Source organism: Garra rufa, chromosome 5 (assembly GCF_049309525.1).
Source record: "Garra rufa chromosome 5, GarRuf1.0, whole genome shotgun sequence".
In the NCBI taxonomy this organism is placed as follows: Eukaryota; Metazoa; Chordata; class Actinopteri; order Cypriniformes; family Cyprinidae; genus Garra; species Garra rufa.
The window spans coordinates 13,911,952-13,923,231 of record NC_133365.1 but is presented as its reverse complement, the minus strand read 5'-3'; the positions used below and the strand labels follow the sequence as shown (position 1 = coordinate 13,923,231).

General features: G+C 36.0%; 1 protein-coding gene across 1 annotated transcript; it reads right to left on the bottom strand.

Annotated features, from left to right (window-relative positions):
- Positions 1 to 3,284: 3,284 nt before the first annotated feature.
- On the bottom strand, positions 3,285 to 5,892 carry dmrt2a (doublesex and mab-3 related transcription factor 2a). The gene is made up of 3 exons (XM_073841250.1): positions 5,536 to 5,892; positions 5,192 to 5,294; positions 3,285 to 4,445 (listed from the first exon to the last, which is right to left on the bottom strand). The coding sequence occupies exons 1-3, from the start codon at positions 5,872 to 5,874 to the stop codon at positions 3,376 to 3,378; spliced, it is 1,512 nt and encodes a 503-aa protein (XP_073697351.1). The 5' UTR covers positions 5,875 to 5,892; the 3' UTR covers positions 3,285 to 3,375.
- Positions 5,893 to 11,280: the final 5,388 nt, after the last annotated feature.

The following is an 11,280-nucleotide window of genomic DNA, read 5'->3' as shown; positions in this document are numbered from 1 at the left end:
TCAAAGCTAAATTTTTAGCATCATTACTTAAAATTTTACCATTTTTGCTGTACCTTGGATCAAATAAATGCATGCTTGGTGAGCAAAAGAAACTTCTTTAAAAACATTAAAAATCTTACTGTTCAAAAACTTTTGACTGGTAAGTGTATTTTTTAAATAATCACTCTAAAAAAATCCTGGTTGACTAAAATTTTTTAATTAAAATTTTAACGCAAAAGTTTGGTTAATCTATATTTGACCCAAAGCTGAGTTAAAACCCATTACTTTTAAGCTTTTTTTTTTTTTTTTGCATTGAATGGTGTTTTTCTGCATTTAGATCATTTGTCTTGACTGCTGTTTTTGTCTGTTATCAAAATCTGATTTTATTATCGCACTCTTGCTAATCTGAGATCTTGAAAATTGTAGTACTGAAAGAGAAAATGCTTGTTTCGTAATAATTGCATTATTACACTTACTCACAAGTTCTTCCTAATAGAACAGTTCACCTAAAGTACAAAATATAGATGAGTTTGATTCAGCATTATATCTTTTGCTCACCAGGGGATCCTCGGCAGTGAATGGGTGCCGTCAGAATAGGAGTTCAAATTGCTTTCTAACAAACACGCTGCTTTTCGCTTCACAAGATGTTAACTGATAGACTAGAGTATGTCGATTACTTTGAATTATTGTGATGTTTTTATCATCTGTTTGGACTCCCATTCTGACGGCACCCATTCACTCCAAAGGATCCATTGGTAAGCAAGTGAAGTAATGCTAAATTTCAACAAATCTGTACTGACGAAGAAAGAAATTCAACTACATCATGGATGGGCTGAAGAGGAGTAAATCTTTAGCAGATGTTTAATTATGGGTGAACTGTTCCTTTAAGGATGTAAATGTGAAACATTCGTGTAAACGATAGCACAGCCAGCGATAACATAATCTAACCTGCCCTCCTCATGTGCTACAGTAGCAACAGTGTCTAAACAGACAGGTTAACTTGGATTGACATAAGGGCCTTGTAAAAGGCACTGAACAAACATGCTGGCAATGCTAGTGACAACACTCTGCTAGTGTGCTAAATCTGACACTATGGGAACAGGGCTCATCAGTCTTGATGGCATCAGCAGATCCACTGTGTCCTACTGTTACAATCGTCTATGTATACCCTCACTGTAGTTGAACTAAAAGTCTTCTCTTCTGTTGCATAATTACAGACCCGTTTTTCACATTGCGAGGGTATTTAAAGAAAATGTTTACAGTAAACAAGTGAAGAGATAACAGGTCAAACAAGATGATGTGATCGCTTCTTGAAACGTATTGTCTTAGCAGGATGTTTTTAGGGTTGTAGATCTACATTCTTCCTAAGAAGGCGAAATTGACTAACAGAACAGCTGTAGTCAATCTATAATTTCATGCTAGCTTCTCAGTCGTTTTAGGAGATATCGTGCAGAGGTCTTTCCTAAGAGACTATTCCCTGCTCCATTTGAAGCCAGAAATAATTCCATCTGAACCAATGAACTGTGCAATGCGTGTTTAAACGATGATGTCTCAGTCTTTACTGTTAACATTTATTAGGTCAGTTTTACAATAATTTCATGTGTAGTTTGGAAATTTCATTTGTTTAGTCAGACTAAAAAACACTCAGGGTTTATTTTACATACACTCTCAGAAAGAAAAGTACAAAAAACTGTCACTGAAGCAGTAGCCTACCTTATAGGTATATATTAGTATCTAAAATCTACAAATTAGTATGAAAAGGTACCACCCGAATGACAGCTTTTGTACCTTTTAAAAAATTCTTAATGTAAAAAGTCTTAATGTAGCAAAATGTAATTAGTTTGCGTTCTTTTTTACATTTAGCTGTTTGTTTTTATTCTGCGAATCTTACACATGGCCTGGCATAATCTGACGTCAGCTGAAGCTAAATGTAAAAAAAAAAATTGTAAAAGGTATTTTATAGTTTATGGACTTCTCATGTTTCCATCAAAGACATCTGTGATACATGTAGACATAACTAATGTCTTGAGCAGGTGCTCCATATTTGCACATAAATTCAGATAAGTAAATAGAATCATTTGTCTTTTTTTTTTTTTTTAGATAAACACACAGTTACTCTATAAACTTACTGGGCAATGTAAATTGTCACTTCTATATCAATGTACATGAAAAGCTCATTGTCATTCCTGTCCAGAATTTGTATTAGAATCGCATTTATATAGTTTCAGTATTTGCAAATATTTACATTGACTCTAGAATGTAGTTACAACAGACAGCGTTGCCAATAAAGGTTCCATAAACATCGTGAACAATTCTTAAAAGAACCACTTTACAAATTGAAAGAACCTTTTCTGATTTAAAAGGTTCCATGAATGTTTAAAGGTTCTTTCAATTTTTAAAGTGGTTCTTTTAAGAATTGTTCACTGAAAGGTTCTTTGGGGAACCAAAAATGGATCTTTTAAGACATCACTGCAAAAACACCCTTTTGGAACCTTTATTTTTTTTAAATTGTTGTTCTGTAAAAGGCTGCTGTAGTCTTATTTTTTAATCTTTTATTTTATTTTATTTTTTTGCTAAAAAGCTGGTCATAACTTTTTTAAGTAAATTACATTAAAAACATAAACTGGTCTAATTTGAATCTGTAAAGTAAGACTGATTATCACTTGGCTATGCTAGTTAACAGTGGCTGTGTTTGTGCAACTGGACCCTGCAGGATCTAAATAACAAAGTAAAAGCATGACCATCTCAAGCAGCAATTTTTTGTTAAAAGTTAAGAATTATAATTGTTCTATATTATTTTTGTTTTTATATTCTAAATTACCTTTTTTACTTTGTTCTATAACAAAATTGTTCTACCATAAAACAAAGTTACATTATAATGTGATATTATAATGTTCTACCATAAAATAGAGCAATTGTTTGTTAAAAGTCATTATAATTGTTCTATTTATGTATTCATATTTTAAATGAACATTTTTTCCTTTGTTCTGCTATAATGTTCTACCATAATCTATTGTTCTCAAATCCTAATTTGATACAAACAATTACTTTGTGAAAATAGTATCACAAGTAAAAAATAATATAGCATGGGACATCTTAAAATATTACATTTTTTCATTTTATTGACACTTAAAGTAGCAAAATTAACATTTACATTTAAATACTCTACACATTATGATGTATTATAATGTACAACATGCATGTCTGAAATGTTATGTACAATTTTATATACACAGATGTGTCAAAAAAAAGCAGCAAAGATGTTGCTTAGAATAATGCTAGGATCATTTTCTGTTTTTCTCTGCTAAATTTCCAAATATATGCGTGTGTGAATAAATATACAGTCAGTACAAAATTAGCAAGTACTTTTACAATAGTTTTTTTATACAGGGAGTCTTACTGGGATGTCCGATTTAACGAAAGTGCAGGTCTTTTTAATATGGCCTCCACTGAGAATGACAGAGACTCTCCTGCGGTGACCTTGGTGCTCCGTGGCTTTGCTACAAGGTCCTTTCCTGCTCTATCTGAGCTTTTCAGTCCCATTGTGTCTTTGGCCGTACCCTCCCTGAACTTTTTCGCCGCTTCCTCCAGCAGTTCCTTACAATACGGCCCGTTCATCTCTGGATTCTTGTCGTTGAGTGTTTGCTGTATGAGTGAATGAAAGGAGTTGAGCTTCATGGACAGTGTGTGCTTGGCAGTGTCTTTGCTCATGTTGTTGATCACATGCTCATGTGAAGGGAAAGCTTGTCCATACACCCTCTTAGGAGGCGAAAAGGCAGAACGGGCATTTCCATTCTGCCCAAGTCCCGTCTGAGCCTCTCTAGGCCCTGGTTGAAGTTCGCACGGCTCTGGAGCAACTCGAGAGCCCTCGAGCCTGGACGCAGCCGGCTCCTGTTCGGGCGGGTGGCTTTCAGTGGAGGTCATCATCTTTGGATCCCAAACAGCTCCAGGTTTCAAATTCTGGACTGCGGTGGCGTTTAAGAGACATTGTTGGTATAACAGGGCGTCGCTAATACCGCTGCTGCTCCGCGGCCACATTACGAAACGCGGTGAGAGCGGGTATTGGCGGTAGGTGGTCGCTACGCTGACATTGGAGGAGATGAGCTCCACGTTAGCTGCCGTCCCACCAGTGGCAGCATACTGCAGGGAGAGATCCAGACAGCCAGGGATAAACCCGCAGAGGTCTTTGGGAGAAGGTTCGACTGTGGATGAGGCCGAGGAGGATGAGAAGGCCGTCTTGTAGGAGTTATACTCAGCAGCGTGGACCATGCTGCCAGGGAGGAAGAGCGAGGCAGAGTTGGACTGGCTGGACTCGAGAAGCTCCCGTTCTTTATATTCTCGTTCTAGCATGATGGTCTCCAGCTCCTTGTCCGCAAAGGCTCGTCTCTTTCTCATGCGGTCGCTCAGAGGAGGGGGCAGAGCTGGACTGGCACCCAGAAATGGGTCGTTCTGCACTGGACGATAACCTGTTGATGAAGAAGATGAATTTGGTTTAACTTACACATTACAACAGAAGATTGTCTACATTTTATTTAGGAATTTTTAGTACACACACTAATGTGTTGGTTAAATTTTGAGAATCAGTAATATCATGCACAGTTTTTATTTTTAATATGTGAACCTGGACCACAAAACCAGTCTTAAGTAGCACGGGTATGTTTGTAGCAATAGCCAAAAATACATTGTATGGGTCAAAATGATCGATTTTTATTTTATGCCAAAATCATTAGGATATTAAGTAAAGATATTTTGTAAATTTCCTACCGATTTTCTTAATATTTTGATTTTTTTAGCACCCTCAGATTTCCAGATTTTCAAATTGTTCTATCCTAACAAACTATACATCAATAGAAAGCTTATTTATTCAACTTTCAGATTACGTATAAATCTTAATTTCAGAAAAAATAGACCCTTATGACTGGTTTTGTGGTCCAGTGTCACATATTTTTTAACTATGTATAATAAGAAAGTTAAATATGTGCTGTATTTGAGAGAAGCTTACACCATGAAAATATCCAGAGAGGAACCAAGAGAATTAATTTGAAATGGACAGAAGTCCAAGCAAGGCTGAGAGAAGAGAAGAGAGGTAAATTTAGTTTTGAAAAGAAGGAAAAAGGATGAAATATCAGATCAATCTACAGATTTTAATAAGAAGCAAGGAAAAGCTCTCAGTTTGTGCATGTAATTTAAAAAAATACTACTAATAACCCACCTTCTAAAATACTTTTTGCCAGCAGGGTCGATGGGCGGATGTGTCGCTGATATATACTTCGTCTTTCCACCGGTATTTGCTTTCCAGATATTCCCTTTTTGTCCTAAAATTGAATGATACATAATTGTAAGACATTTTACTCTATAAAATATAGATTATGTGAGGTTAAACAGTTGTTTTTAATGTTGCGACGCAGTAATGTTAGAAAAAAAAATATGACTACATTCAGAAAAGTCTGCCTTCTCACTGTTTTGACTTTCTCAGGCTTTTGCCCTTACGTTTTGTTTCGTCAGATTAAATGCTCTATGGTCTGTTCAGAACTGCATTATTTTGCTTGTGTTCACCTCAGTCGCTTGCTGTCTCCTCAGTGCCACTTGAGCAGCCATTACGCGCTGTCTTTCCACCACCAGCAGGCAGTTTGCGCACTGGCAGTCTCTCCACCGGCAGAATCTCTTGTGCCCCTTCAGACAAGACACCACGCCGTGGTTTCTGCAGCGGGCGCATTTAGGAGTGCGGCTCAGTTTGCGCTGGTCTCCAGAGCCGAGGTTTAACCGGCTGGATTTGTCATCGTCTTTAGTCCCCGCGTCGTCCTCCCCGGTGCCGGAGAACACCGCCTGATCATCGCTCTCCGTTTCCAGGCCCTCCACGTCGATCTCAAACTCCGTGCTGGAGAAATCCGTCATTTTCAGTACGCGTGGTAAATAGATGCTGTCCAGAATAAAAAATGACTAATTATTATGGAGGTCTATAATAAATATTTAACTAATTTAACTTATTCATTTCTACTTGAGTTTTTAAATTAGATTTGCATCAGTAATTCAATTTAAAGAGGCTGAAAACATTTAATAAATTTAGCAGCTTGTAATTTTGATTTTACTTTTTAAATAAATTACAGCGTATTTTAAATTATTTCAGTGGCATCCCAATGACACTTACCTTGCCAAAGTAACCAATAAAAGGAAGAGTGGATATCCAACAACTTCTTTAAGACTAGAACCCAGAGCTGTCGAAGCGATAAGAAGCGTTGCTCCAGGAAAAATTAGGCCACCTTCACATAAACATCAGTGAGCGACATTTACTCTACCTGATCTGTCACTGCGATGTGATGAGAGCCTCTCTCAGCCTTTCAAGTCTAAGATACGCGCAGCAAAGCTGCCACAGCCAATAGGGAAGCTACGCTCACAACCAGCCAATCAGGAGGCAGCGAGTGACAGCATGTCCCGATTGGCTTGATGTGAACGGAGCTTCCCCGTTGGCTGGAATTGAAATCACTCTTTGAACGAAGTTCTTAATGGGGTGAAGTTACAAATAAAACATTCCTAGGAAACGATCAATTAATCACGGAGGACAATGGGGGTTCAGCTGTTTAATGCGTCTAGTTTCAACCCCCCATGATTTGGCTCATACATAGCCTATTGCTAATACTAACAGGAATGTTACATAAATTACTTAAAATTCAGCTTAGACGCGGCACTGCGTTGTCTTAATAAAACAGTGTTTAATAAAATAAAAAATAGGCTATAAACTTGACAATTTGGCGGAGGGATAGTGAAAAGAATAACGCTTTTCATTTTCTGTGATTGTTACTCTCGGTTTACATTATCCTTAAATGTTTGGACAACAGAATTATGATGTTCAATTTCAGCAAAAGCGTAGCTATTTGCAAGTTACGTTGTAATATTTCGTTAATGTGCTTGCAGTGGCTAAAGTAACCACTAATTGACAATATTCAAATTACAGTTGGTGAATGCAAAAACTGGCGATGGATTTTCATTTTTATTCAAATGCGCCTAACAGCGTTGCCATACAGGTGTTTTTTTGCTTTTGTTTGTTTGCTTTAAGATATAAATAGTATAGGCTATAAATATTAATTATCAATAGACATGACCTTTAATATATTCATGTTTTTATTATTATTAAAATTTTAATAAATGTCCATTTAAAATTAGGCCTACTCATTTTGTTAATCAACACATTTGTTTGTATTTAGGGGTGTTCTAGTTTACAATACAAGTATAATTATTTACATACAGATTGCAGTTTCGAAATACCAATTTATAAATTAATTATTAGGAGCGGTTGTCTGACAAATTAGTTTGGCTGTTAACAAGACACTAGATCTCTTGTTACAACAATTAATATCTTTCTGAGTTGCTGTTGACAATGCATAACCCTTCGGGGATGCATTTACACACAGTTTTCAGCTCTAGATAGAGCGTGATATGACAGTTGACACAACAAGCGATACTTAAAAAACATTGACTAAGCATGCGGGAAGGCTACACAAAACACAATTCTCTTTGTCCCGATCGACCTACCATGTGTGATGTTTCTCAAAACAAAGTGAAATCAACTGACACTAAAGAATGCCACAGCTACTGTTCGTGATGGCTTTGCAGCATATGCGGGACGTGGGAGAGTTAAGCTTGTTTGGTTTAAATAAACAACAAATATGTGGTTGGAGTTTGCACACAGTTTTAGGCTTTCTAATCCAGAGCGCTATTTTGTCCACACATGTCCTGGGTAATTTGTAGGTTATAAAGAAATGTCTGTATCATAATTTGTCGATATATTTTAATATATGACCGTAATAGACGGATTTTTAAAACATGATCAAATAGCTACTAATAATAATGGACTTGAAGGCGCTATGGTTGTTTTCATCACGCGGATAGGCCTATATTCCGTTTAATGGACTGGCTGTTTTAAGGGTTTGTGCTTCGTATGGTGTAAGACGTTTCCGACAATGTAGTTATTTATTTATTTTAAATAGCCTATGCATTTTTTAATATTGCGTGAGCTGAATAATCGACACCTGAAATACAATGCATAGAGAAGGCTGTACGTCTATCTCTCACTGCCTCATTTTCGTTAAAAATAACGCATAAATATGGCGTCTACAGTGATCGATATTTTTATAGTCCTATATATTCAAAATAATAAAATACTATACTATTATAACAGAATGTTAACTAATAAGGATTTTGAAGATGTTCATACTAGTTTATATTCGATCCAAGGATTTGACAACACATTATTTAATAGGTAAGGAGGATGGTATTTCTAGGGTGATTTTGGTGTCTGGTCTTTCCCGTCATCTCTGTTACTGACATGTGGTGAAGATGTTTGCTGTGCAGGTGCAGCTTTGCCACTCGCCCTTCTTCCCTCTTAATTTATTGGCAAGGTTACGGCCAGCAAACCCAACTGCTACCCAGGGTGCAATTTCCCCATGTGGAATGCTTTGATCTTCTCTTTTCCCTTCTTCTAAACACATATGACAATGCCAAACGGAGAAAAATCGCAGTGTCTTTATTGTTTAGCTATCTCCGTGCGTTACGATTTATAGAATATCCTACGCAAGCGGTTGTTTTATGACCTGCAAAATTACCTTTTCGCTTCTTTTTCATCCCGTTATTAGCCTGTGTTGAGAAGCGAGGCCCATATTAGTAGCCTGCATTGTTCAGCATTCATGTTATTCAAAAGTTTACTTTGTAACACAGTGAAAATGCAGGTCCATCATGGTTCAAACACCCCTTAGACACGTTCGGGGATATTTATTTACAACCAGTGATCAGTGACAGGCCTTCTGGTTTGGTTGAGGGTGTGTCACACACGTTACACACTGCAATGTAACCTGATCGGAGTGTAGACTAGAGATTTGTGAGTTGACTGAATTCCCTGTTATGTTAATTAGCATTTGAAGACGCTTGATGGATCGGTAACACGTGCAACCTGCTGAATGCTTTAACCACTCATAATTTGTCTGTCCGGCTGATGTATAGGAGGACACAGGGCCTTGTTGACTTAGAGGCACAAATTCAAATGTCAGCATTAAAAGCTGTCGCTCGGTTAAGTCAACAGATGTGCTAAATAGAACTGCAACACCTGCAAACATCGAGCGACCGCTGGTTTAGCATCGCATAGTACGTTTATAAACACTATGAAACCTAAACAGGGTGTCTTAAATAAGCAACAAGTCACAACAAAACGCCATTTAGTTTTGAATGGATATTGGTTACGTGTTATCATGTAAGAACCTGAGTAATTTTCTGTCTGACATTTGCATAATTTGTCAGATTATAGGTCTGGAGAGCATAGAGAGATACTTTAGTACACAAGGTGTATCACAAGGTGACAGTATTGAGTCATTATTGGTGTTTTCATAGTGGGGCATTCCTGCACACAGAGCGCTTTTACTGGAAGCGACAAGGTCTCATAAATGTATTTCCATAATAATAATAATAATAATAATAATAATAATACAGTATGAATTACATCATTTGACTAAAAGATTATGGAACAACTTTTTGTTTTATTTTGTTTACACGGAGAATGGAATTTACTGTGACTTATTATTTTATTTAAATTGATCTAGATCCCATAAAATTTCACATTCTAATCATGTGACCATATATGAATAAATAAGCTTTCCACTGATGTATGGTTTGTTAGGATATTTGGCCGAGATACATTCATTTGAAAATCTGGAATCGGAGAAAATCGCCTTTAAAGCTGTCCAAATTAAGTTCATATTAGCAATGCATATTACTAATCAAAATTTAAGTTTTGATATATTTACGGTGGGAAATTGACAAAATATCTTCATGGAACCTTTACCTAATATCCTAATGATTTTGGCATAAAAGAAAAATCGATTATTTTGACCCTTAGGCTATTGCTGCAAATATACCCATGCTACTTAAGATGTGTTTAGGTTGCGTTTCTAATGGCATACAGGAAGCAGAACTATTTGTGAAAGTAAAGAGAGTATTTCTCTCTCTCTCCATGGGACAGTCTTGCCACAGTCACAAAATTAATGTGTTGTTAAAATGTCCACTAGATGGCGCGGTTAGCTCATTTTTCTGCTCATTTTATCATTGGTAAACACAAATAGTTTGATCCATTTTAAATACTTTGTTCCCAATGTTAAAATAATGTAAAAACAAGTTGTATTCATTTTATAATTACGTTTTCACATTTACATTAATAAGGTAAACCATCAGATAATACATTTTTTATTATGAATGATAAACAAATAAAGAGAACGATAACGAGTGGTTCATTTAGTATTAGTGGTAAACTTAATTATTATATGTCACCCTGGACTACAAAAGCAGTCTTAAGTAGCACGGATATATTTGTAGCAATAGCCAATAATACATTGTATGGGTCAAAATGATCGATTTTTATGCCAAAAAATCATTAGGATAATAAGTAAGATCGTGTTCCATGAAGATATTTTGTAAATTTCCTAAATTTTGACTAGCAATATGTATCGCTAAGTACTTCATTTGGACAACTTTAAAGGCAATTTTCTCAGTATTTAGATTTTTTTGCACCCTCAGATTTCAGATTTTAAACTGTTCCATCTCTGCCAAGTATTGTCATATCCTAACAAACCATACATCAATGGAAAGCTTATTCGTTCATTTTCAAAAATTGACGATTATGACTGGTTTTGTAGTCCAGGGTCACATTCTAAATAATAACAATATTGAGATATTGCCAGATATACAAGGTATCCCTTTTTTAAGTTTTTTTTTCCATAGAAATTTCTCTAGAAATTTGTTTCTATAGTTTTAATTTAGTTGATACTGATTTTTAAAGACATATTTTATATTTAAAAACAATTTTATTTACTACCTAAGGTAGTTTTTCTTTCTTGAAAAAAAAAAAAAGTTTTGTTTTGCAGATATCTAATACGTATTTGACTGAGGTAAACACAATGACAATAACAGTACATAGAAGGTTTATTTGCCATACTTGTACATGCAGGACTGCTGGAATATTTCTACATTAAACTGTTATCGACGGTACATTTCATGCAAAGTGGAAATGGAGATCGCTGTGCTCAAATATATTAAGTTATTCAGACTTTTGGTCAAATAATAGTACCTTAATGATTCCCCCCCCAAAATTAAAGCTAATGTTATTCCACACATGATTAAGTTGGCACAACAACCTCAGATCTGGTAGAAATACAATACCTCAAGTAATGCACTGTATATCTTTTCAATGCGCTCCTAGATGAGCAGTGTCTCTTTTGTATCATTTCAAGAAGCCATTTGAAATATTTCAGTGCTTAGGAG

Excerpts from the sequence above, each read along its gene's own strand:
- dmrt2a (XM_073841250.1), bottom strand. The coding sequence starts at position 5,874 with ATGACGGATTTCTCCAGCACGGAGTTTGAGATCGACGTGGAGGGCCTG. Across the intron at positions 5,295-5,535 it reads GGAGACAGCAAGCGACTGAG|GACAAAAAGGGAATATCTGG; the intron begins GTGAACACAAGC and ends ATTCAATTTTAG. Across the intron at positions 4,446-5,191 it reads GGCAAAAAGTATTTTAGAAG|GTTATCGTCCAGTGCAGAAC; the intron begins GTGGGTTATTAG and ends CTTCATCAACAG.